Raw genomic sequence first — 27,302 nt, 5'->3', positions numbered from 1 at the left:
TTGAGCTCTGTTAGAAGACCCCGACCCAAATGTTTTGGTAATTATAGCATGAGCTGCTTCAGAAGTGATGTTATCTGCATAGCTTTGTTCCTCTTGAATTTGATAAATGAATCTGGATTTATGCTGAGGCAAAATTGGCTATTCTTGTTGTCTGGAATAATTCTGATGACATCCAGTTTACTATCTGGTGACTCTTTCCAAGAGGGAATACTTGAGTACAAATCTCTAAGCAAATGATCCAGATTGTGCAGCATTAAGAATCTGATTCTAAAACTCACAACAAACTCAATCCAATAAATAAAATAAAGTTAAATAAACTTATAGATCAAAAGAAGTTAAAAAAAAATGGAATTAGATCGGGCGACGTGAGCGGGTGAGTTAATTTGTATAATATTTATTCATAAAATAGGTATCTATTTTAGAGCTCAAAACTCGAGAAGTTTGATATTAATATGTTATATTAATATTTTTTAAAATATCTAATATAATATTTAATTTACGTTATGATATTTTTTAAAATATCTTCGGAAATTTAAATAAGTGAATATATGACAACTAAGTACTCTTTGAACTCTTTTAATTTCACTGTTAATTCATCATTAATAATATAGACTTTACTTAAATTTAACTCAAAATTAATAAAATATATAATATCTCTAACAGAGTGCATGCACCATTTGATGCGGGATTTCAAAAGCTAAATCTTAACTAATCTATAGATAATATCAGAATACTTTCTCTATAAATAATGTTAAGATCATAAGTTGTTAAAAAGATCTTGGGTCACTTTCTTATCAAATAGAAAGAAAGTTAATTCATTTAGGAGTCTACAATCAACAAGTTACATAACTCTAGGAAAAGAGCCTTCTGGCCTAATTACAGATTTCATGGTTCCCCTTTTTTCCTAGTGGGCTGCCCAGTCAGCCACCTTGTTACAACTCCTATCAATATGGATCATCTGAACATTTCCCAATCTCTCAATCTGTTCGAGACACTCATGAACATGGTTTCTCACCCTCCATGGACGAGGTATCTCCCTTCTTATGATGCCTACTGCCTCTATCGAGTCCGACTCAATGGTCAGTTGCTGTGTTCCTTCCATCATTCTAAGAACAACACCAATTCACTAGGACAAGGCTCCCACATTACTAGTTGCACCGACCCATCCTCCTTTCTAACCACAGTGCCTGCTCCACCTTGATAATCACCTTGGGTGAATGCTCCATCTACATTCACTTTTAGCTACCTGGGATGGTTGAATAAGCATTGGGCCAACTGAACCACTCAGGATCTAAACCTCAGAAAATATAAGAAAGATGCTCAGATTTGAATGCTTGACAGCAGATAAAATTAGACCCATAAGGACTACTGTCAGGAGATTCCAGTGGAATCCAATCCATTCATGACTGTTGGCCATATAACAATATTATCTTAGTAACAAATATTCAGACTAAGAAGCTTGGTGTCTTCTGTAATAAAGTCCTCCATGAGGAATCCTATTACTAGAATGATCTAAATCAAATTTGTATTCCTTTTGTTTTTTTTTCCCTATAATAAGATGATGGAAACTAATTGCATCCCAATTAAACTATAAATCACCACTGAGTAAAATTAAAATCATAACTAGCTCAATGGAGAATCAGTGTCTCAACTAATAAGATAGCTGCCAAGAGACTTTTGGAACCCACTACTTGAGTTTTTGACCAAAATAGTTCTTTTACCGATTACTCCTCAAACTTATTATCAAATTAAGTCTAATTTATTATAATCCTAATAAAAATGCTACACTAATCAACGTTTTATCTTTAAATAAAATGCTAATCAGTTCAGCTTAATATATATATATATATATATATATATATATTTTAACTTAATCTTTTAGTAATTAAAAAAAATTGGTGATAAAAATACTAAATTGATTAGTGTATTTAATAACGTTTATTAGTTTAGTATTTTTCTTAAAATTACAGTGAATTAAAGTAAATTTCATAATGTGGTATATTCTTTTATTTATTTAATTTTTCTTTTCAGATTAAGTGAGCTTGATCTACTTATATTCATTGAGAAAAAAAAGATAAAAACAACAAGGGCAAACACCTAGCAAGCTCTCTTGATGCTAGATCTTGCAGGGAGATATTAGGAAGCCAGATTGAGTCATATATATATATATATATATATTTATATTTTTTCTGTTAAATTATTAGAATTTAACTTGAAAAATAACTAAATGAGTATTTATGCAAATAATATATTTTTTGAAGAGGCTTTTGTAATTTAATTCTATTTAGTTTCTCAATTTATAATAATATGTATTTTATTCTAACAAAATATGCAGACTATAAAATATATATGCACTAAGTATTATTATAATAAATAAATAAATTAATTAAATATAATTATTTTAATTGAGAGGTATAGATCATAAAAGTAAATAAGAGATTTTTAAGGGCATTGACGGAAAAAGAAACTCCTAAGAAATCTGTTCTTGGAGTGATCCTTCGTGGAATTTCGCACCTTTTTATTTATATACAAATTCGCTGTTTCAAACGGCGAATTTTTACCATTCTTTTTCCCTCTTCCTTCAATTCTCCGATCGTTTCTTGACATCTCCAATCCGGGTGACCCTAACGGTGTTGTTTGAGATCGATATCATTTTCGGTTTCTTTAGGGTTTTTTGATCCTACATCTCTCTGAGATTTTCCGAGGTGACGAGAAAATCTTGGTCCGATGGGGAAGAAGAAGAAGAAAAGTAAAGGTGGGCGGAGCCGTGGGAGGGCTTCTTCGAAGGACCATGGGTCCCAACTGGAGGATGATCAAGTTGTCCTCAATGAGGAGTTGACAGCACTGTAAGAATTTATTTTGCTGTAGATTCTATTATGTTACGATTTATTTGTAAGCCCGTTATTCACAGGAAGATGATGCTTTGTGAGGAAAAGAGAGATATCTTTTGTGTGATAAACCAGTACATCCAGTGTAGAGTTCTTTCATATTATTAAAGAAGGGGATCTTTCAAGAAGTGAGGATACTTATATAGCTAATTGGGATGCTTATGGGTGGCAGAGATATATGAATGATTAAGTAGTAAAGGAGAACAGTTGCTTATTTTGTGACAAAATTTTATTAAGGGTTTATCTTGTGACAAGTTAGCATCATTTGTACTCTAGAGGTTAGAGTTAGTCTTATGGATGGAAAGTACTTCAGTCAGGGGACCATAGGCTGGAGTGAATAAGAAAAGCTAAGCAAGAAAAATACTTGTCACATAAATTCTTTTGATGTAATTACTGTTTCATCTTGTTCTCTTTAATAGTGGAGATTAGTAGTGTCTTTTCCTTGATTGAACAAGTTTGCTTATGTTGGAGTAGACTCAGGAGAATGCTTTGTGCTTTCATAATATGGTGATATGTGGAGTGTTTTTGGAAACTTGCATGAAAATCTACTGAGTTTAAGATGATACATCAACTCTTCAATAGCTATGAGTTGTTAAACGCAATACTAGAAAAAGGTTGTTGAATCAAATGTGTTGGACCTTGGAAGAACAACTAAGGCATAACATATATATATATATATTGTATTTATATGTATATATCAAGAGAATATCATACTCTACTTTTGAAAAATATAGTTTCTAATAATATGTATCTAAGATTTTGAGTGTATTTGATGTTATGATGTTACTAGAAACATTGACCACTGTTAATTTTGAAGTACATATGATACCCTAGACACCAGCACAATATTTGTCTTATCAAGCTGAACAAAGTTATCTGTAAAATCAGGTCATGCTTAGGAGATCAAGTAGGAGTAAGCTTTGACCTCTACTAGAAAATGTGTAGAGATGTCCATCATTTGCTTCATGATATTTTGGAGTAATACTGAAACACTAGCCTAAGCAATTAATAAGCAATAAAGATAAGTTGTGAGACTGTAGGATCACTAATATATTAGTTCGATTTGTTATTTCTGAAGAAAAAGAGTTACACTGGAGGAAGAAACCATAGGATCCATGGATTTAAGTATCGGCCAATCCTGATCCATATCGCCAAAATGGATCAGCCGATATGATTGATTTGGTCAATCCCCTCTCTAAATTGGCCGAAAAGGAAGGCATGTAACCGATATGGTCGATACGTATCGTTTTTTTATGCACTCGATCCCGATTCCAGAACCAATACTTAGAACTTTGATAAGATCACATATTTCCCTCATCGTTTGATTCTTTAATATCTCCCCATGCTTCTAAGCCTTTCATGATACATCAGTTTGAAGATTAAAGAGCATTTCAAGATCTTAGTGTTCCAAAGCAATCAAGTCTTACTAGTCACATGGCTATTTTATTTGCCTTCTCCACAATTGTCAGCTTTCGGACATGATAAAATTACACCACCAAAGAGAATCATGAGGCTTAGGCCTGCAGATATGTAGTCAGACATTCGATGTTAGCCTTTATAGTGCACTCCATCTTCTTACACTTCCTACCAAGGCAATAAGAATGCTTCAGACATAAAACATTACACCATCAGCAAGAGAATCATGAGGCTATCCATCAGAAACTAGCAGTGCCCTTAGGCCTGCGGATACATAATCAGATATTTGGTGTGTAGCCTGTATAGTGCACTCCATCTTCTTACACTTCCTACCAAAGGCAATAAGAATGCTTGCCGTTCAAGAAGAGAAGAAACATGATTATTATGATATGTTCGACTTCTTATTATTATTTTTCTATAAAAGAATAAAATATATTTTTCACAAAAATTGGCAGAGGCCAGTCAAAGTTACAATACATCAAATAGGCCTGAATTAGCTTTGCAGAAAATAAAAGATGTTTATCTTGTGACAAGCTAAAGAAAATTAAACATTTTAGTTAATCAAGCAGTTAATGTCATTTCTGCCTCTTTTTTTTTTTTTCCTTTTGTTTTGATAACATCTTATACTCTCTTATTCAAGGGCTGCCATATTTCAAGAGGACTTTAAAATTGTCTCAGAACCACCTCATACACAGTTTAAAATTAATCTCAGGTACTCTATCTACTTGCTTTAGCTCTTTATATATTCCAAACTGTTTGTGGCATCATCATATATTTGTAATTGTTAAGATACATGACCATGCAAGCAGGCCTTATTCTAATGATATGGGTTTCGAAGATCTCAACATTTCAGCTGTTCTTGTTGTAAGGCAAGTGTGGTTCTTCTGTGGTTTTCTTTTAGATTCTTTCGTTGTTTCATATTCCATTGATCCTTTCATGCTCCACATTTAGATGCTTACCTGGGTATCCTCACAAGTGTCCAAAGTTAAAAATAGTTCCAGAAAAAGGTTTATCTGAGAAAGATGCTAATCAACTACTCTCACTGCTTCATGACCAGGTAAGACAGTACCATTGTTCAGAAAGCTATTTCTAGGTCAATCTTCTCTTGGATAACATGAAAAATATTATTAATAGTTAACAGCCTTTGCAAATATCGATCACTTTTAATATGTATCTAACTTTGAAAAGTATTACTTGATAATGAAAGCTTTAATTGTACAAATTTTTGGTGGGAAGTCATCTATGATGATGTCATGTGATATTGCGACCTTACATTTTGACATTATATTAACACAACTGGGGAATGTGTTAGCAATTCACCAGGGTGAGCCTACACTTAGCACGGCACATGCCTTGTTGAGCCAATACAACATGCCTCATGCCAATGGCACATCAATGCTTACTATGTGGCTAATGTTTATTAACACAAATGAATGAATGATATGAGTTCATATGCAAAATCGGGTATTTTCAACGCACTAAGCAGCAGTGTTGTGTCATGTTAGCTGTTTTAGTTCATAATAATTTTTTACTTAAGTTGACTCATCCTTTGATATTCATTAGGCAAACATTAATGCTCGAGAGGGACGAGTAATGATTTATGAGTTGGTGGAGGCTGCTCAAGAGTTTCTATCCGAAATTGTTCCAGTGGATCACTCACTAAATTCTGTAAGTTAGCTACATAGCTTTGAGCCTTTGACATTTAACGTCATGAAGGGTTGGTTATCCTTATCTGTTCTTTTTTAAATTTCCACTAAATTAAGTTTACTTTCTAAAGGCGGAATGTGATTTACATGTAGTTTGTTATTGCTGCCCTTTCCTTCAGATTATTCTTAAGTGCATGGTTCTTGATACATATTCTTATGTAAGCAAAAGAGAATAAGGATAATTGTACATCAGGTTAAGTAGCTATATATTGTAATTACTGTGAAATCCTTTCCAATTAAAGTTTATGCCAGAATTGGTCACAGCTATTCCCATCATCAAAAGTTCAAAACAACAATTGGGACCTTCATGCTAATGTTATGTGTAAATGATGCTGTAGTGATGATGTATTTAGTATATACTTTGATCTACTTAATTCTGCTCGATTTGCTTATATTCAGGCCTTCTGAGTGCTTTGTCCATCTTTTTGCCACTTCTCTTTGTCTGCCCTAGGCAGCTTCCTATGAGATCTTGGCATGTGGCTACTGTTGGAGAAGTTTAGTATAAAAGAATAGGTTTAAAATAATCTCAAAATAAAAGAAGAGGAGAATTTCAAGAAGTCATTTCTTCTTTATCATTTGGCTCAAGCTGATGGCACATCGCATACATTATGGTATTATGTACTAAGACCTGTTACAAAGATCTGAAGATAAAGATAGATGGCATTATGTTCAATAAACATAAGTGTAAGTTGTCATAAGTACACTTCTTTTATGCCTTTTATAGGCAACACAATGTATACTGTTCTAGGTGATGGAAGAAATGGCCTCATCCTCATTTTCCATCTTTTTCTCATCTCTGTTTCCCATTTTTCTAATGGTATATCCTAGTTATCAATACATTGTTTGTTTCTAAAGTATATTCATCTTTATGCATTTTATGCATTAACTTTCAATTATCTCTTCTCTTTTGCCTGGTGTTAAATTAGTCGCAGTTTTCTGCATTTATAGTTTATGATATTTATAGACAATTTTTGATAATGTTTGTTTTCTTACTTACTTCTGCTGAAATTCTATTGCAGGTTCTTAGTATGGGCTTAATAAAAAAGGATCAGTCACTTGATGGGAATGTAGCAGGTCAACCAGATGAGCGATCTTATTCTGAGGGTCCTTATGTTTACAGTTTGATTGATCTATACAGTGAGTTGTCTGGTGAAAATGCAAGTTGGGGCGGTCATAGTAGAAAAGTGTCAATTGAGAACAACTATAAAACCTTAAGGGTACAAACTGGGCTAATTGATAAGGACAAGAGGAAGGAAATCTTGTTGCAATCCCATATTTCAGCTCATGTTGACAATCTTATTTCAGAAAGTTCCTCCCGGAATGTGGCATCTGAAGTGTTGCGTGCTGCGAAATATACTGTTATACCAGAAGCTGTAACAAAATTAAATGTTGTTGCAGAAGAAAGTGAGACTGATAGCAAAACCACATCTACCAGTGAACGAGAATCAATATTTGGTACTTCAGAGAAGAGTTCTGATTGCAGAGATCAGCTTAAGGTAAGAAAGAATAGGGAAATTTCAAATAACACCCTACATCTTTGTCTTTTTGTGATTAATACTCTGTCTTTGAGCTATAAGTAATCTGACCCTCCTTTTGCCGATAATTTTCCATATCACACCTTGATTATCTTAAACTAACCAAATCTCTAACAAAACATTATCAAAATAGGAATATTTCATTAGGGATATTAAGTTTACCTTTAAGATACCTAAAATACCCTTATTTTCTCCTTTCTTTTTTCGGTAATTTCTAAAATATCATTGTCTGAAGTACCATTACAAAATTCAAATATCTTTGCGGATATCTTTCAAGGGTATTTTAAATTTTTAAGAAATTTAATTAGACTGGGGTTAGGCTGGAAGTGTATTGGAGGTATTAGTAATTTCACTCGGCTAATATGGGCTTATTTAGTGGGTTGTTGGCACATGGTATGAAGGGTGCCAGTGGCATTCTCCTAAGTAGGGTTTTCAGGATGAGTGCCCAGCCTAGGCATGAGGGGTGCCAGATTGTTAAATCTATCTTTTAGCAATGCGCTCAAAGCTGATTGTGAGGAAATAAATTACGATTAACCGCCCTTTTCTAAGGTTTGATATGTAGGCGCGATTCTATAATGTTATCATCTGCAAATTTGATGCCGAATGAATTTAATTGTTTTTATCGTCCTATGGATGGTGATATAAGTATATAACTATTAGAATGTCAGATCTTTGCGTAGTGCCTGACAAAAGAATACTAAATGGCGATCATGTTTTGGCCTAAGCATCATATGAGAAAGAATGTGGCAAATTCAAACTAATTTATGTATAACTAGTCTAGAGATGCTTTGACACTTGAAGTTTCTTATGGAAGCTTTCTTGTAAGCTTATAATCTGTTTAGCTTGTACATTTCGTCATGTAAAAGACCTTAGGGAGTCACTTGAAGTGACAATTAAGTTTTGTCGCAAGAGTGCTGCTTGTGGTGGTTTTGAGTCATGAAAACAACCTCTCCCTCATTGGAAGTAAGGCTAGATATATCTTGCCCTTTGTAGACCCCACATTGGCAGGAAATTTGTGCACTATGACACCATCTTCTTGTAGAACACTTCTAATTCAAGTTTCCATGACAGGAACATTTGAAAGTTGGAAAGGCAATAATTATATTTCAATGTGTAAAATTTATCCAATGATACATTAAATTTTAATGTGTAAAATTTATCCGTCTTACCTTGTAGGATGCCAGCCTTGACATAAAACTAAGGGAGGCTGGTTCTGGTTCAGATGTCGGGTCTTCATGTTCACCATCTTTTGCTTCAGTCACCTTTGATGAGGAATCTCAGAACAAGAAAAAGGATCTACTTTTGGTATTCTTCTATTGCTTATGACGTTCGCACAAATCTCATATATCTTCTTGTCTTGAATCTCAGTTTCACCTTCTTAATCAGGTACACTTGCTTCGTTTAGCTTCCTCTTCTAACGGATCATTTTCTAGCGCTTTGCCAGAAATATCATCAGAATTATGCAACCTAGGGGTACATTTGCAGTTATGACAGTTATTCATTTTTGCTTGTACTATATTGTGCATTGTCCTTAGCGTGCTGCTTATCTATTGCATAGAGCAGGTGCTTTCAGAATGGGCTAAGGATTTAGTTGCTGCACCTTCTGTGATTTTCAGCGAAGAGTTTGATCATGCTTTTGAACAACATATGGTTTGTCTCCCAGTTGATATTTATACTCTTCTCTTACTTATTTGCAAAGGTGAAATTTACTTTGCTGCCATTTATTGTGGTTTTCTGATTAACTGTATAGATCTCTTCGCGATTCTCTCACTTTTGGAAACCAGATGGTAGTTTTCTTGGGGATAACAATTCAACCAGATCAAATTCTCGTTATCTTAATGACTTTGAAGAGGTCCGATCACTTGGTAAGGATGTCACTTCTTTTTATTATTCTGTTTTTAAGACACTATCATTTTTTAGTTTCTCAAAAAGTCAAAATTGGTGCCTTTGAGTTCCTACACTTCATCCCAAAATGAAAGCACTTGATTTTACAAATACAGATCACACTTAGTAGGTAATAGTAATTATTGAGTTTAGTTGTTGTAGCAAAAGATTATAGGTAGCAAAATTAGAGAAGCAAAAAGACTATAGCTTCTGTAGCCTTTCTATAGATACCATTCTTAGCTTCTAAACTTGTGACCGACTGGGAAATTGAATTGAATTGTACATGCACTAATTTGTCAGTTATTGCGAATAGATTCTTTAGTAATGTGGTCTTTCTTCCCTCCAAACAACTTCGCATGAAGCCTGCCTACTAGGACATGCCAAGCTTCATTTACCATTTTTTTTTTCGGCAAAAGGCCATAGTCCAGTTCCATTAGAAACATTAATTACCTCCTGTTCTTTTTGTAGACAGAACCAAAAGAAAGAGTTACTTCATTACCCATGTTAGTATCACTGGCAAGTGGCAAGTGCTATAAATTCTCTAGGCACGTTGTTTGGTTCCTTCCCTCCAAACAACTTAGCATGAAACCTAGCCACCAATCTAGGAGGGAGATTGTTGGATTTTGTTATTCAAAGTTCGAACAACTGTTGATGTATGGAACATGTCAACTTATTTGTCATCCAAACTCCAAAGTACGATTGTTAGATGGAAAGAATGTTGTTACTCTTCCTTAACCTGTACTTCTGATTTGATTTTAGAGGTCGAGGGGAGGATGGTGGGTGGTTTTTAATCTCCCTTTATTTACCAATTTGAATGGCGGGATGGGTACTATCACGACCCAAAATCATAATCATGATTGGGCATGCACTTCAATACGCTTGAGATATACAAAATCTTACTGATACTTTCTAATTACACAATGACAATAATTAATGAGAAAATCTAACTGCAATAATTTAATTCAAGAATAATAAAAATAATCAATGTCATCATTAATGTGTCTCTAAGCAAATTGAATTAAGAGATAGTCTAAAACATAAATATTGAAAGAACTGAAAGGTAAAAAGGGTAGATCCTAAGTGGAGATGGAATCTCGGTGCATCCTACTCAGCGCCACGCTGACATTACCTGAAATATTAGAAGAGAAAATCCTAAGTCGACAACTATAGTTCGGTGAGTGAAAGCCAAAAAAATTCAAAATTTACAACTTAAATAAAATCTAAATCCAATGATATAAAATAACAATAATAATAACATAAAGTCATCTCGTAATATGCTCAGATATTGAATTTTTTCTTAATAACAATAACATCATTTTTCTCAATTGGGTCTATACCATGTGGATTCATATCAACAAAAAGTTCTCTCGAAATGGTGCTTGAGTCTTTTCTTTATAGTTGATTCGGTTAGGGTTACTAGGAGGTGTCACTATGTGATAAATACGACATGTCTCTTCCATTAACTGTTGAGAGAGATTAGAATCACCTCAGGAAGTCTTTCGATCTAATCTGAGATTGTTTTTTAACCTTGTTAGAGTACTTAAGAAAGTCACTGTAGTAATTTAAAATTTTTTTAGACTTTTAGTTAGATTTGAGTTACCATGGAAAGTCGCAAGCGATTTATATCGAGACTGTTCTCTAAGTTATACCAAATACTAGTTATGTTTTTTCCTATTAAAATTTACAATTTGCACAAAGTATAGTGAAGCATTGAATTACATATTTTGCACATAGATTTCTAATAATTAAATTGCACAGAAAATATAATAAGTAAATTTGTACACGGAGAAATACATAGTCTGATAAAAAATATGAAATACAATATGAATAAATATGTAAATAAACCTACACACTTGAGTTTAGGTAAAATAACTGAAATATTTAATCTCTAGCCTATGCGCTAAAAATCACCACCTTTAAATAATAAAGAATAATAGAAATTTAATTTAATCCTTAATAAAATTTCTAAATTTTATTACAAAATAAATGGCTAAAATGGGCTAATTTAAGCCCAAAAGTTCGAGGCTGGGTTGTAGTTGCTACAACCCAGTCAAACCAGACTAGTATGGGCTCATGGCCCAAAACCCATTTATTTACCCACGGGCTGGCAGTTGCGGCCCACAAATTCAAAAGATGGATTGGGCTAAAGGCCCAATTCAATTAACTTACCAACTCAGGTCGAGTTTATTGGGTTTGAATCCAAACTCGAACCCAGACATGAACCAAAGGGTAGGGTCAAGCCAAACCAAACTCTCTTTCACCCGATAGAGAAGAAGATGATGGAGAAGGGGAGAAGAAAAATGAGGCTTGCTCGATAGCCAATAGCGACCTGAGCCACGAGGGCTTCAAAGAGGGGCACCCACAGCATGAAGCCAATGGCGCAAAGCTTCTAGTGACGGAGTGGCAGTGACCCGAAGCTACCGGCCAGCGTGATTCACCGATAGTGTCGCAACCCCACATATTAGGTATTTCTAATCTACCCTATTAAACTTAAATTACATTTAACGGGTGGAAGAGGATTTATGTCACGACCCAAATTGGAATCATGACCGGCTATGTACTTCAATGCACTTGATATACACGAAGCTTAACTAATATTTTTCTACGTCTTAAAATAATAAGAATTTAATTATGAACAACTAACTCCAATAAATATAATCCAACAAGAAAAAAACACCAATGTCATTGATAATGTGTCACCAATCAAACTAAAATAATAGATGGTTTAGAATAAAATGTCTAATACAGTTGATGGACAAAATAGTAAAATCTTAAGTGGAAGTGGGGTGTCGGTACATCTTACTCAGTCGTCATGTGGATTAGCACCTGAAATATTAGAAGAGGGAACTCATGAGCCAATAATTATAGTTCATTGAGTGGAATCCACTCAAAAGTCAAATAAAGTTGAATCCATAACTTCAAATAAATATTTGTCCAATAATATAAAATTAAAATCTTACTAAGCTTGCTTATGATAACAATAATAATAATAGTATAAGTAATAACAGAGTAAATTATATCTCACCAACATGGTCCATGTCAATATGTTGAGTTTTTTTCAATATTAATAATAATGTCATATGTCTCAACTTGGGATTGTTCCTAAGGATCCATATCAACTACAAGTCACTTTAATATGCACTTGAGTATTTTCCTTATAGTTAATCCAATTAGTGTCACCAGGAGGCATCACTATGTGATAAACTCTTCCTGTCTTTTCTATTAACTATAGAGAAATATTAGAGTCACCTCAGGAAGATATCTAATCTAGCTTGGGACTGTTCTTTAAGCGCATCAGAGTCACTTAAATGGATCATATGCTGATAAGGTATAGGTCTGACCCCTGGACTTCAAGGTTGTCTTGAGTCACTACAGGGAGATGCACGAAAAATATCTAGCCTGTGTTTGTTCTCAAAGTCTTTTCATGTATCAATTTTTTTTTTATACTAATATTAGATCAATTAAATGACTATATATGCACTAAGTATAGTAATGTAGTGGGTTTTATATTTTTCATACAAAAAATAATAATGCACAAAAATATAATAATGTATTTGCACACCAAATTATACATGATCTGATAAAAAGCATAAAATATCAGACGAAGAAAAGAAATAAAAAGCATAAGTGAACCCACTCACTTGTGTCTAGGTGAAATAACTGAATTCTCTAGTCAATAGGTTAAGAAAAATCATCACATTTTATAATAAATAAATAACATATTTCAATTTAACTAATATCATGATTTCTAAAATTTAAACTAAGTAAATAGCTAAATTAGATTGATTTAAACCCATTGGATTGGGCTGGGTTGCGGCCGGCCCACAGCCCATAAGATTTGAATTAAACGGGTTGGGCCAAGGCCTAGCAAATAAATTAGCAATGGACAGGGCTACGGGTTAGTCGTAGCCCATCATTTGCTAATTTGGTTCAGGTCGGGTTTTTGATCCGGAATCCAACCCGAACCCGCAACTTAAAAAAAAAAACAAAAGGGAAGGAGTTGGCTTGGTCTAACCTGAGCCCTACCCTACCCTTCTTTCTCGAGAGGGTTGACGTGAGGTAGAGAGATAAGAGAGAGAAGAGAGTCCACTGGCGAGCGCTGCCATTGGCAGTCACCGGCCACATCCTAAGCTCCCCACCATAATCGCAGCCACGGTAACCACATGAGGTGGAGGAGAGGCTGCCGATGATGACAAACGCTTCTAACTCATTGTCGGCGGCGATCTGTGCCATGAGGGCTCCAAGGAAGCACACCTACAATACGAGGTCAACGACATGAAACTCTGGCACACGAGCGGCAGTGACTCGATGTTGCCGGCCGGCTCGATTCACCGATGACACCGCTTTACCTAAAAAATAGGTATTTTTATTCTAACTTATTAGACTTAAATTAATTATGAGGACTGTGAGAGGGCTAATCTGCGAGTTGTCGAGTGTTCTCCGATCACTCCGGCATTGTATGTGCGACCCTTTTTTTTTTTCTTTTGGTTCTCACAGTTTACCTACAAGTCGTGTGGTGGTCTCCGATTGCTTCGGCTGTCCGATTCCACGACGACGACTCCGACGATATAAAAAGGAAAAAGAACGAGAGGAAAGAAATGGTTGGGTTAAAAGAGAGAGATGGGGGTATTTAGGGTTTTATTTATAGAAAGAACTCAAATCTGATTTTGATTTGGATTCAACCAAAACTCTCGCGACTTCCTCGTTGCATGTCGAAGAGGGAGAGGGAGATGGAGAGGGTGAAGGGTGCACAAGTGCAGTGCACGTGCGCCCCAAGAGATCTTTTTTCTTTTTCCAATTCTTACAAGTACTCTTATGCTAAGAATCTTGTTCCTTATGGGCCTCTTTCAGTTTTGAGACTTTGTTGCTTCAAAAGTATAGATTCTTTTTGTGAAATGGTACTTGGATACTTGTGATGAAAGCAAGCCTCATATAGGAAACAAAGTACAGAAGAATGTGAGATTCTTAGAAGTATCACATATGTCTATTCAATCCCAATACAATTTTATGTCAAATGGCATGGGATCTGATTACTGATGTGATATTCCAATAATGGTTAGTTAGTCTTATAATGAAATTATATTGTTTGATGTAAAAAACTTCCCACTACTTTTGCTATTCGATGAGGTTGATTTGAGTTTAAACTTTATCTTGACAGTGCATCTGCCTTTACATTGATGGTGTGCTTCTGTGTTGTTTCTGTCAGGTCATGGGGGCTTTGGCCATGTTGCATTATGCACAAATAAGCTAGATGGGCGGCAATATGCTGTGAAAAAGATTCTCCTTAAGGATAAAAGCCCTCATTTTTATGAAAGAATTTTGAGGTTTTGTATTTCCCCACCTTTCATTTTTAATGTTCCTTAGTTCTTTAAAGTTTCATCTATTTCTAATTCGAGATATTCATATTTACTAGTAATCTTGTTGCTGTTTTCTTTATTCACATAATCTAAGGTTTAGTTACCCTCATTTTTATGAAAGGATTTTGAGGTTTTGTGTTTCCCCACCTTTCGTTTTTAATGTCCGTTAATTGTTTAAAGTTTCATCTATTGCTTACTTGAGTTATTCATATTTACTAGTAATCTTGTTGCTGTATTCTTTATTCACATAATTTAAGCTTTAATTATGTAAGCTAAGAATTAGTGTGGCGGCTTATTTATTGCCATGAGGAAAGCAAAATATTTCACCATTAAATTGTAGATTTTGTGAAGAGTGTATCAAGTTATTCTTGCATAAAATCATAAATGTATATGTACCTTCTTAAGTAGATAGAAGTTAAGGATTTAAGCTCTTGGAGGCTTGATCATGCGTACATGTACGGCTATCAAAATAAACAAGTGGCTCGGGCTCTGCTCTGCTTGGTTAGATATGAGCCGAGCTCAAGCCGTCAAAATCAGCTCAAAATTAATATCGATCCGAGCCTAAGTTGGAGTCGGCTCGATACGCTCGACATAAAATGGGTGAGAAAACCTTAACCCCCAAATCTCACATCCCACATCCTCGCCTCCTCCTTCGGTGCTCGTCCTTCTTCGCCAAGCTGCCACCGCGGTGCCGCCTCCTCCTCCTTCGGCAACGGCAAGACGTCGCGGTGCTAGCAAATCTCTGGCGGATCGAGGTGGATCAACACCTCCGCCACACAACTCTCTGGCGAGTCCCCCTGCGCTGTCCTGCGGGCCTCAATTTTCTTCTTCTTCTTATGGCTCGGCTTGGGCTCGATTTTGCTCGGCTTGAATGAGGCTTGATGATAGGCTCATTTTAGGTTTGAGCTCGGCGGGAGCTCGGTTTGGCCCGGCTCGAGCTCGGCTCAAGTTGAGCTACACCGAGTCTGAGCCCAATTCTAAGGCTCGAAATTAATTTCGAGCTGAGCCTGAATCTGAGCTAGAGCTGGGTCACTCAAGCTCGGCTTGTTTACACCCCTATGTACATGACACTACTAAGTGTTATAGAAGGACGTGGCCTACCATTCATCAAGACCTAAGAAGCACGGACATATACACATGACACAGATACGACACGATACAGACATGGAAATATAGTAAATCTTAAAAAAATAGAACACGATATGTTTAAGACATGACAAAATAAATAAATAAAAGTATTATATTAATTATTGATATGTTTAAAGAAATATTTTTGATAACTTGTAATATATGTACATAGGCATGCATAAATTATTTATGAGGGAAAAACAAAATATACACAATACAACAAAGTCAAAAATGATAATGCTAATAAATTACAATACAATTCAATATTATGAGAATAAATAACTATCATTAATTTTCTACAATAATTTGGATTAATAGTAAATATGATTCTACAATAATTTGCATTAATAGTAATTTTCTTCGATGCACTAACATGTGATTATTACATTATATTTCTATAGCATATGTAGGAAATTCCTACAAGAGATAATTATATTTATAAACTTTTATAGCATATGATAAATTTTATGTCTAAAAAGTGTCTCAAGAGTGTCCAAAAATGTCCAAAGAGTGTCCGAATTTATTCGGTAATTTTTAAAACCTCTAACCATCAACTTAAATGTGAATAATCTGTCCTCTATAGTATAGTTTATACTTATAGTATATTATTTTGTTATAATTAGTTTATTATAGTTATTCCATATAAGTCTTGCTTTTTTTGTTTTATTCTCTCTTTTTGGAGGCATTTCAAATATGGCCCCAAGAGAGGTACTTGACTTTTTTCTATTCCCATTTTCCTTTCATGCTGGTCTTGCGGTGCGAGGAAGATCCACTTTCAAGGAAGTCTCTTGAGTAGGCATGATCAACAAATGTCTCAGTATAGGAAGTTTATTTATTTATTTTTTTTGAGAGGGTTTCTATCTCAGACATTGGTACGATCTCTTTATCATCTCGTTTTGATCTTCCGACATCACCTTACTAGAGCTAAGAGGCAATGTCAGCACGAGTGTCGGTTTTAGAAGTTCAGCACAGTGGTTATGTAGGCAGGGTTTGCTTGGAGTCATCAGATTTGGCCATGTTCGTATTAGTTTATCCTCGAGGACGTGCTGCCTGTTGCTACTAGCGGGGCACGATTAGACTAAGAAAATCTCCGACGGACACATTGTACAAATGTTCAACAAGTGTCCGAAGAGTGTTGGTGTTCAACAAGTATTGGACACGGACATGACATGCTATTCGAAGTCTGTGCTTCGTAGATCAAGACGATATATGTCGACCAACCCAGTATCCAGAAACTGTGGCTTGCAGACTATTGTCTGAATGATTCATTCCATAGACCGGATGGCAATCGATGTGAACTAGAGATGGATTTCAAACATTTCATACTAAGGTTCTCAATTTCAGCTGATCCCGATCTAGATTAACCAAGTTTTAGCCAAAATGAACCGGATTAGTCAAGAGAAAGGGAGAAAGAGAGGGAAGATAGCAAGGAAAAAAAAGAAGAGAGAGAAAAGAGTGGAGCTTATTATAGAGAGGTTGACACTGGATCTACGTCGGAGGTTGATGGAGCTGGATCTACGTCAGCGAAGTTTGCCGAACATTGATAGAGGCTGGAACACATCGGAGAAGCATCACTTAGGAGAGAGAGGGAGTAGGAGAGGAAGATGAGTACATGGGAGAGAGAGAAGGGGAGGGAGAGAAAGAGGAGAGGTTGGGATTATAGGTTTTCTAGAGAGGGAGAGTGGGAATAGAGATACTGAGGAGATGGGAGAGAGAGTAAGTGGGAGAGTTAATAGGAGAGAAAGTTAGTTGGAGAGTTAGTGGAAGTGAGAGTTAGTAGGGAGAGAGTTAAAAAAAAATATTTGTATGAGAGGGGTGAGAGAGTGCATGAGTGGTAGAAAATAATATTTTTATTTTTTAGACTCCATATATATTTCTATCTTATTATTATTTTTTCTAAAATTTTTAATATTTTTATGTATTTTAAAAATTATTTTAAAATACAGACTGATACGGATGATCGATACGGCCGATACGAATCATTTTCTCCAACAACCGATTCCAATCCCGATCTCAATACTTGTAACCTTGTTTCATACTAATTTTTTTGTTTATTTCTCATGAGTTGGCTACATATAACCGTAAAAAAGATCACATCTTATAGAGGAAGAACAATGAAATAGAAGACAAGATATTAGGTTGAAGAAGAAAAGAAAAGGGAAAAGCAGAAGAACAGAGAATTCATATTTAAGCAATAGAAGAATGAATAGAAAATGTTAAAATAGATTCCTCACAGTGATTCTTCTCATGTTTGTTACTATTATACTCCAGTGAACATGGGTGATCCAATGACTGTTGATGACAACTTTTATTGTTGCTGAACTCTTCTCAATTTCCTTTACATTTTCTCCATCTTTCTCCCATGCTCTCTCTGCATATAGTAACATCTTTTTCATGGTGACCAAGATTTAGCGAAACTCAAATATGCAATAGTAGATTAGTAACGGCCTTGATGTTGCCAGAGCACCCCCCATATCAGCTGCCATGATAGGCTGTGAAAGCAGATTCGTGATGATAGTAATTAAATCTATCATAGCAGTTGCCAGCTTGGCTGCTGGTCACTTCCTGAAAGATTGCTTACAAGCTTCCACTGTCCCTCATAACCTTGGTTAGATCCAAGGTGTTTGTGCCACCTCGTGCTGGCTTATCTGAGACCACATCTTGTTGTGCCAATGGAGGCCCACGGAAGAGAGAGGGGTCAGCAGATAGCCAGAGGTGATAGGCGGATGAATCATTTCTGAGTACTTTGAAAACAATTAAGTCAGAGAGGTTGTCATCATTGAGGAAGAGGATAGATAAAGGTTGATTTGGTTTTGGGTAATTAAGTAATACAATCTTTTTTTTATAGATATTAAGTAATACAATCTTGCAAATACAGTTTGTCTCTTATGTTAGAAGGTTCTTGGGTGCTCCAAGATCCAAGCTAGTAAAATTCCAGAGATGGAGACTCCTACATGCTCTCTATTGGTGCAATCAGTTGGCACTCATTTCCTTTACATGATTATGTTCTTCGAAGTACAGTCACTATTGTCTCTTTGGCTATTTAACAAATGTTACTGTTGTTACTACTTGCTACTACCTTATTCATAGCTAATAATTTGCCATTCCTTAACATCCTTAGCACTCGATGTGTGAAAAAGAAAACCTATTACTGCTGGTGTCATTTTGCAATCAAAATTGCAATCTTGATTTCAAAAGTTTACCAAAATTTAAGGCAAACTTTTGCAATCAAGATTGCAATTTGTAAGCAATCTTACCCCAGCATTGTCCATTACTTGATTAGCAATACATTTCTTATTTTTCGAGAAAGTACTTCTACTCTTTTTCTTAAATTATACAGATTTCTATGTCAAGTTCCTGTAGACTAATGATTTTTCTTTGTTTGCTACTTTAGTTTTGTTGGTTGTTCACTATTTTACTTAACATTTTTCGATGTTTCCTATAACCATTTTTGCAAGGTGTTCAGAGAAGTAGCCACACTGTCTCGCTTGCAGCATCAACATGTTGTTCGTTACTATCAAGTGAGTGCTTCTTCATTTTTGTAATTTACTTTTAACTCTTAATTTTGTCCTCCATCTAATGCTTTTAAGATATTATTTAATTAGAAAGCAATATAAGGTACATCTTTTCTTAAAAGGGTTTGAAAGAACTGAGGTAAGACTGTTTCTTTACATTCTTTTCTGGGATATTGCTATATTCTTCTCTCTATGTGTATGTTTTCTCATGTAACTTTTGCTTTGTGATATTTCATGGAGAACAGTATAGAAAAGAAGATCACCTTGTATAGACAGATAAATAATCAAGTTTCTGCATAAACACTCTCCATTTGCCATATTGAGCTGACCATTTAATGTTTACTATATAATGATATCTTGGTATGTGTGGCCTAGTGTGTTTTGTTTGATTGTTATGAACTTATGATCAACTCTTATGCTTCTGTGCAAAGATTTAAGGGTGCATTTGTTTGGGGGATATAGATGGTGGGGTTGGATTAGTTATTGATGGGTCCCACATATCTTATGTTTGATATGAAAATAATGGACTTGATTAATAGGAGGGGATATAGCTTCCCATAGGGCTTATTACTATATTTTCCTTAGATTAGAAATAATAAGTTTAGGTATTTAAATACACATAACATTCTCAATTACTTAAATTTTATATTTATATTTCTAAACATTTTATTTATATTTAATTTATATTTTCAATTTTACTTTTATTTAAAGTATTACTTTATTAAAAGGCTTTATTTCTACTTTTTTTTATGCATTTACATTTTCATATTAACTTTATTTTGTTATTTCTGTTAGTTTTAGTTTTAAGGATATTTCAAAATAACCCCCTATATTATGGACTTTTTATGTTTCCAACCTTACATTATCCCTTTTTCTAAAAAATCCTGCATTTGAAGACATCCAATTAAAAATATGAGGTCATTATGAGCATTGACGAAGATAACCTAGAAATTTTGAAAATATCACTTTGAATAAGATAAAAAATTTCAAGTTTTCAACATTATTAGTTATATAAATTCACATTAAGAAACTTAATATGAAACACCAACTCCAATAAAAATAATAATAACCAAATGTCACCACCGATGTGTCTCCAAACAAACTAAAAGAACAGATAGTTTAGAAACATAAAAACTAGTACAATTTAATAGAAAAAGGACAAATCCTAAGTGGAGGTAGAGTTTTAATGCCCATATTTATTTGCTAAGCCGATTAACATTTGAAATATTAGAAAAGTTTAATGAGCTAGCAATTTCATCTCAATGGGTGGGGATCCACCCAAAAGCCAATAAAACCATAATTTATCCAATATAATATGAAAATCAAAGCTTAACAATTAATAACAATGGTCAGCAAGCTCATAATATGAATAATAAGTATAAGCAAACTTCCGCTCTAGTTTGTGATTATTTTCTCGTCTCACTAGAGTCACCTAATAGGTTTATCCCCTAGATTTCAATATAGACTTGAGTCACTATAGGGAGATGCACGAAGAATATCTAACCTAGATTTATTATCAAAATTTCACCCACTTATAATTCATGCTAAGCAAGCTACTAATGATCAATATATTGGCTACCTGCACTAACAATAATATATGGCACGAAGTATAATATATCATAAAAGCAATAATGATACACAAAGTATGAAGACAATATAATAAAATTATAATACAAAATATATGAAGATAAATACGTGAGTAAATCCCCCACCTGCGATCAACAATCTATATATGAGTTAGGGGTGACAAAAGTTAACTCGACCTGATAACCCGACAAGGCAAACCAGCTTTAAACAGGTTTGGGTTTAGCCTAATTGGGTTTGGAACGGGTCAACTCGTCTAACCCGATTATTAAACGGGTTGTGTTCGTGGTTATTACCTCAACCTGATTAACCTGTTTATAACCTGACCTGCCAACCCGTTTATGATCCGCCAATTCGTTCATAATACAATAATTCGTTTTTGATTTGGCTAACCTATTTTTAACACACAAAAAATTTGTTTATAACCCGAATAAACCAGTTTACAACTCAAATAGATCCATTTATAATCTAAATAACTTATAAAAAATTAAATATTTTGTACCACCCAATGACCCATGTAACTAGTTTAATAAATAGGTCGTGTTAATGTTTAAAATTTTTGACCTGTTTAATAAACGGGTTGTGCTTGTGTTTATATTATCATGACCTTACCTGAACCCAACACGACTTGAACCCAACTAACATGGCCCGATTGCCACCCTTAATATGTGTGCAAATCTTTACCTTTGTCCATAAATAAAATCTTATTTTAATTTAACAATAACTAAAGTTTCTAAATTTAAAACAAGTCGGAGCCAACATTGAAGCCCAAAGACTTGAGTTGGGCTACAGCTAGCCCAAAACTCCATTCATTCATGGGCTAGGTTGTGGCTAGCCCTTAGCCCAAAATCTAAAAGGGTGAACCATATTGGGCGCCTGAGCTGCCAGCCCACAAGGCAAATCGGATTTGGGAAGACCCAGCTAACACGAATCCAACCTGCAACCTAAAACTAAAAGGTGGGGAGGGGTGGGGTTTGGCTTGGGTTGAGCCGTAGTCCGACCTCGTTGTCTTCCTTGAGGGAGCCCAACAAAAGGAGTGTAGTCAGCAACCTCCATCACCAACGCCCTACTGATGAGCCCTTTCGACCACCGCCACTCCTACAAGATGGATGGAAAACGCAGAAGGCTATTAATAGCCTAACACTATGGCTGCTGGTCATAAAGCTAGTTTCTACATTAATGCGAGCCATGTGGGCTCCAATGGATGGAATCATGGCACGAGACCAACTACGTGAAGCTTCTGGAGTATTGTGATGGTGACATGAAGTCATTGACCAACGAACTTAGCCAACAAGGCCGCAAACACCCAAAACTAAGGTACTATACTAAATACCCTAAAATTTCTAAAATAACTTTGTGGAATGGGGAAGGACTCACCAGCCGTTCCATTGGTGATTGTAATTTACTCCGGTGACACTCTGACGACCCATCATCAAGGAGGAGAAGAAAGTCCCGATGCCTTTTGAGGAGAGGTTTGTTAGGCTTTGTAGTTAGGACATCGTGGAATTCCAGCAATTGCCCCATAACCCGAGTCAGAGAAGGAAAGAGAAGAAGAGAAGGAATATGAGAAAGGAAACTACATGTGCCTTATACGTGTCCCTTCTTTTTTGTTTTGAATATTACTGATAGGGAGGAGAATGGGGGAGTGAGTGGGAGAGATGGAGAGAAATTAAAAAAAAAAAATTAATAAATTTTTAGATTTTATTTTGTGAGACATTATCTAGTTTTCTATTATTATTTTTAATTTTTTTCTATGTATTAAGATGAACGTTGGATTTTTTGTGTAATTAAAAAAGAGTCTGATATCGAAACTCAATATTGACGGTTGAAACAATCAATATATATGATATGGTTGATAAGCATAATTTTTTTTGGTGACAAATTCTGATATTTCGAACCTTGATCTCAAGGAATATGTCATCTCTTGGGATAAGCGTAGAGATGAATTTATCTCTCCTTACCCTATTACTAAATGCATCCTAAGTGCCTAAAGGCACGAGATGACAGATAATCATGATTCACACATGATTGAGAAACTTGGCGTTCCGCAATTCACTGGTGATTAGGAATCTCGGTGCATTCCTGGTACCTGAAATCAGCTGATTCATACGATTCAGGCGATTTTGGACTGTCAAACAGATCCTTAATTACTTATGTAAATGGAACCGTCAGTTTTAGAGATAATGCTATGCAAATTTAGATGGATTATCACTAAAGGGATTAACAAGTTAGTTGCACAATTTTGTATTAGTGTGGTATTAAGAGCAACCTAGTTCTTAATCACATTATCTTTGGACCTTCAAGCTTGTTGAAAAGTTTCACCTTGATACCTGGTCTCAATGTCCCAGAAACAAAATTCTTCAATTAATGTGTCTACAATCTAGGCTCTCTTCCTTTTAGTCGTAGGTATTTTGTTGCAGTTTCCGTGCTATTGAGTTTGTTGAGATCATGGACCAGCGGAGTTCTATTTTGTGTTCCTATTTTTTAATTTTTAATAAACAAGAGTTTAAACGCATTTTGAGGAACAACCAGCCATCAAGTTGATTTTTCTAAACTATACTCCTGGTTGAGTTAAACCAACAAATATATTAAAACTGTAAAACATATTTCTTTGTTTGTAGTCTGATATTACTCTTATATTGTCATGTTACAAGTTCTGGCTCTGAATGATGATAGACAATTAAAATTGCTCAATTGCCATACGGATACACTTTTGTACATAGTATGCCATTCATTTAATTAAAGATATAAGGTTATCGAAGGCCATTACCTGCACTGGATGTAGCATATTTTTTATGAAAGGTTATCTATATGAACTGATATATATGTAGCGACTATCAGCAATAACCTCATGGCATGAGTAGATGGAAAGTGAGGGAGAAGTTCCCTTGAATCCTTCATAGTCCTCCTAAGGCCCTACCATTCTATTAGTTTCAATTTATCCTTTTTATGCATCTGCAATTGCAGATTCTTTCACAGTTGATTAAATTATTACTATTTTTTAACATTTTAGAGTGATAAAGTACTCTCTTGGCAGATTTATGTTTGCCGCTCAATACTGAACTATTGGCGAGTGGATGATCACAAACCATAGTTATTTTTTGTGAATAAAGATATATGTAGCAACTACTACTTCATAGTTTCATGCTAGACAGAAAGTGAGATAAAAGAAGAGTGTTCCTATACATCTCTTCCAGTGTTAATTTGCCTCCCACATCTGCAGTTAGCAGATGCTTTGTTTGATTATAGAAATTTTATGATATCCTATATTTTTTGCAGAATGAGGTAAAATGCCCTGCAGTTGGCTTCTTGTATAAAGGTTAACTGTAGTTCGCTATTGAAATTACTGAATGGAGTAAATGAAATATTCCCTTTTATTCTATCTACTCAAATGGTCTTAAGCTTAACCTAATGCATGATCCGTTTTATTCATTTTATGGAACTCTTTTCCATATAGCTTAGAAAGTTTACCCATATCTGTCTTGGGCCTAACCTTGGAATTCTTGGCCAAAGGTTGACCTAGTTCTGACCCTATCAGCCCAACTATGACAGCTTTTGTCCAGTTATATTTTGATAATTGTATTAGAGTGCTCATCTTTTCTGCCTTTTAACAATTTAAATCTCTGATCTTTTTCCTTACTTGAGAAATCTAGGCGTGGTTTGAAACGGAATATGGCAATTATCATGGAGAGAGTGCTTGGGGTTCAAAAACTGCAGAGAGCTATAGTAGTAGCTATGCAGGTGTCAACTCTACAGATGCTCCTGGTGATAACAAGCAGGAATTAACGTACTTATATATACAAATGGAGTATTGCCATAGGTATGAAGAATTTTATCATTTTTATCTTTTATGATCTAGTGCATGTGTAAATGATTTCTTTATCTATATATTCTTGCAAGTCTGCAACATGTAGTTATTCTATTTATATGAAAATTTTGTTTTTAAGGCACATTTGGCTACCATGTATTGAATCATGTGGTCATTAATCGAGTGGAATCAACACTTAATCCATGATGCTACCTATGTGAATTTAATATTCTTATAGTAACTTTTTAAATATGAAAGTGAATTTAGAAAAGGGAATGTCATAAAATTATTTTTCTTACAAAATTTCTGATAGTCAAATATTTAATTGGATGTAATAAAATTACAATTATAATATTATATATATTATCCTTATGTTTGCACTAAAATTTTAAAATAGTATTAATAATCTGATATTCTATTAAAATACAAATATACATATATGTTTTTTCATAAATATATTAATATTTAAAAGAAGTTTTTATTATATGTGCCAAATATATATAGTCAAATGTGAAAAGTATATATATATTGATAAATTGATATTTATTGATTTAAATATCTAATGTATATACAAAACAAATTTCATTATTTAAACCAATGATAGTCATGCCGAAGGCACGTGCCATGTAATTTCTCAACACAGGGTGTGCCAACTAGCACGCCTTTGCATGCCAATGGCAAGCTTTTAACATAGTTTTAAGAAAAAAATTAAGATATGTAAAGATATCTTTGGATCTTTGGTACGCCAGTCTTTGTTTTTTATTTTAAATATATGTATTAAAACCTATATTAGAATTTTTATCTTTAGATTATTTTTGTAGATTACCTATTTTATTAATGATATAGCAATAATCAAATATAAATATTATTCAACACAATATGATTGAATACATTCATTAAAATTAATATTAATGATTGAATACTTTATAATATGAATTCTCCATAATATAATTAAAAATATAATAACATTTAACACACAATATTAATTGATAACAATTCAATAATTAAATATAGAAAATTTTATAAATCACACCTTATATTTTACTTATTTTGTGATTTATATCCCATCTTTGACGAAATTGTAACTCGACCCCTTTTCTTTTCCTTATAGTTTTCTTTTAACACCTTAACTATACTAACAAAAAAATATTCTATTATAATATATTAAATAATTTATAGAATATTTAAATTACCACCGTCTTCTTCATCCTTTCTCTCCTATTTTATTCATCATCCTCACCGCCTCATCATGCTGAAGCCAAAAGTTTTGATCCCTAAATCATAGTTGCTCGAGATGCTCGGTTTGCTCCATCTTCTTTGGTGAACCCTCGGTCGGAACAAGGATAGGCAGAAGAAGAAGAAGAAGAAGAAGAAGAAGAAGAAGAAGAATGGGGGTATTTTAGAGAGGAGAGTGGGTGGTAGGGGTAATTTGGTAATTTGGATAATGTTAGTTAATCAAAATAATATTAGGGTGTTAAATAAAAATTATAAGAAAAAAAATGGTTGAGTTACAAAATTCTCAAAGATAGGGTGTGAATCACAAAATAGGTAAAATATAGGTGTGATTTGTAAATTTTTTTTAAAACTAATATCTAATTAAATGTATAATGATGAGAGGGATTCAAGACTTTATTTGCCGATATAAGAATAATACGAGAATGTTGCTATTGATAATATTTAATCATATTGATGATGGTGATTTCATTTGCTGACACAAGAATAACACTAAAGTTGATTGATGAAATTAATTTTTTTTAAAACAATGGGCTCCATATCTACACGAGTCTGCACGCACTTGAGCATAGCACGACGCGTAGTAGTGTTGACCAACACGCACCCATGTCGGTTAGCATGACTCAGCATGGGGATGTGCAACTATCATGCTCTATGTTAGGTGCTGTGCTACCACCAACATGGCTATGATTGATTAAACTGCACAAATATATCTTATAAAATATTGGAATCTTCCTCTATTTTATAATAATAAAAAGTCATTTTTTAGATAAATATAATTGAATATATGAAAGTGTAATATTTTAATATTATCAATAATCTAATATTATATAAGATGAAACAAAATATACTTGATATGTAGAATAACATTATTTTTTTTATTATATTTAAAATATTAGATTATATATATTTGATATGTAGAATAAAATTGTATTAATTTTATCTGTAATATAGTAATATTTGAAAAAAATTATTTTATTGAATAAATGTATATAACAATTTTTTATCAATTTTTTAGATTACATAATTTAGAAGGGTTTAATGTAAATGATTCATCGAGAATCTATGATTCATTTATCAACCAAACAACGTGTTTATCATTCCTATGTGCATCATTGATTAGACATCATGAATCAGTTTCGTGAGTGGAAGCGGGCCTTCATAGATCTTAGGATGGAGAGAAAGAAATATGTTGCATTGTCTAAATTATTTAAGTTTTTGATAGATATGAGACATTGATCTTTAGCT

The 27,302-nt window shown here is 34.2% G+C and overlaps 1 protein-coding gene across 7 annotated transcripts in view; it reads left to right on the top strand.

The window, feature by feature from the left end:
- The first annotated feature begins 2,469 nt into the window (after positions 1–2,469).
- LOC140771693 (eIF-2-alpha kinase GCN2) overlaps positions 2,470–27,302 on the top strand; it is a 56,440-nt gene continuing 31,607 nt past the window's right edge. For 6 of the 7 annotated variants that reach the window (XR_012106209.1, XR_012106211.1, XR_012106210.1 and 3 more), the window contains exons 1-13: positions 2,470–2,846; positions 4,945–5,016; positions 5,114–5,173; positions 5,256–5,361; positions 5,868–5,972; positions 7,030–7,506; positions 8,722–8,850; positions 8,932–9,018; positions 9,109–9,195; positions 9,296–9,410; positions 14,636–14,753; positions 19,381–19,435; positions 24,667–24,833. Coding sequence is in view for 3 of the 7 variants with exons in the window: in XM_073113301.1 (XP_072969402.1) it covers positions 2,728–2,846; positions 4,945–5,016; positions 5,114–5,173; positions 5,256–5,361; positions 5,868–5,972; positions 7,030–7,506; positions 8,722–8,850; positions 8,932–9,018; positions 9,109–9,195; positions 9,296–9,410; positions 14,636–14,753; positions 19,381–19,435; positions 24,667–24,833 (1,697 nt within the window). In the remaining 4 variants the exon portion in view is untranslated. Of the gene's footprint in view, positions 2,847–4,944; positions 5,017–5,093; positions 5,174–5,255; positions 5,362–5,867; positions 5,973–7,029; positions 7,507–8,721; positions 8,851–8,931; positions 9,019–9,108; positions 9,196–9,295; positions 9,411–14,635; positions 14,754–19,380; positions 19,436–24,666; positions 24,834–27,302 lie in introns of those variants that run through there. The other variant, XR_012106212.1, reaches the window with a different exon arrangement.

Source organism: Typha angustifolia, chromosome 12 (assembly GCF_048772165.1).
Source record: "Typha angustifolia cultivar Huaian chromosome 12, ASM4877216v1, whole genome shotgun sequence".
Classification (NCBI taxonomy): domain Eukaryota; kingdom Viridiplantae; phylum Streptophyta; class Magnoliopsida; order Poales; family Typhaceae; genus Typha; species Typha angustifolia.
This window is presented reverse-complemented; position numbering and strand designations above follow the sequence as displayed.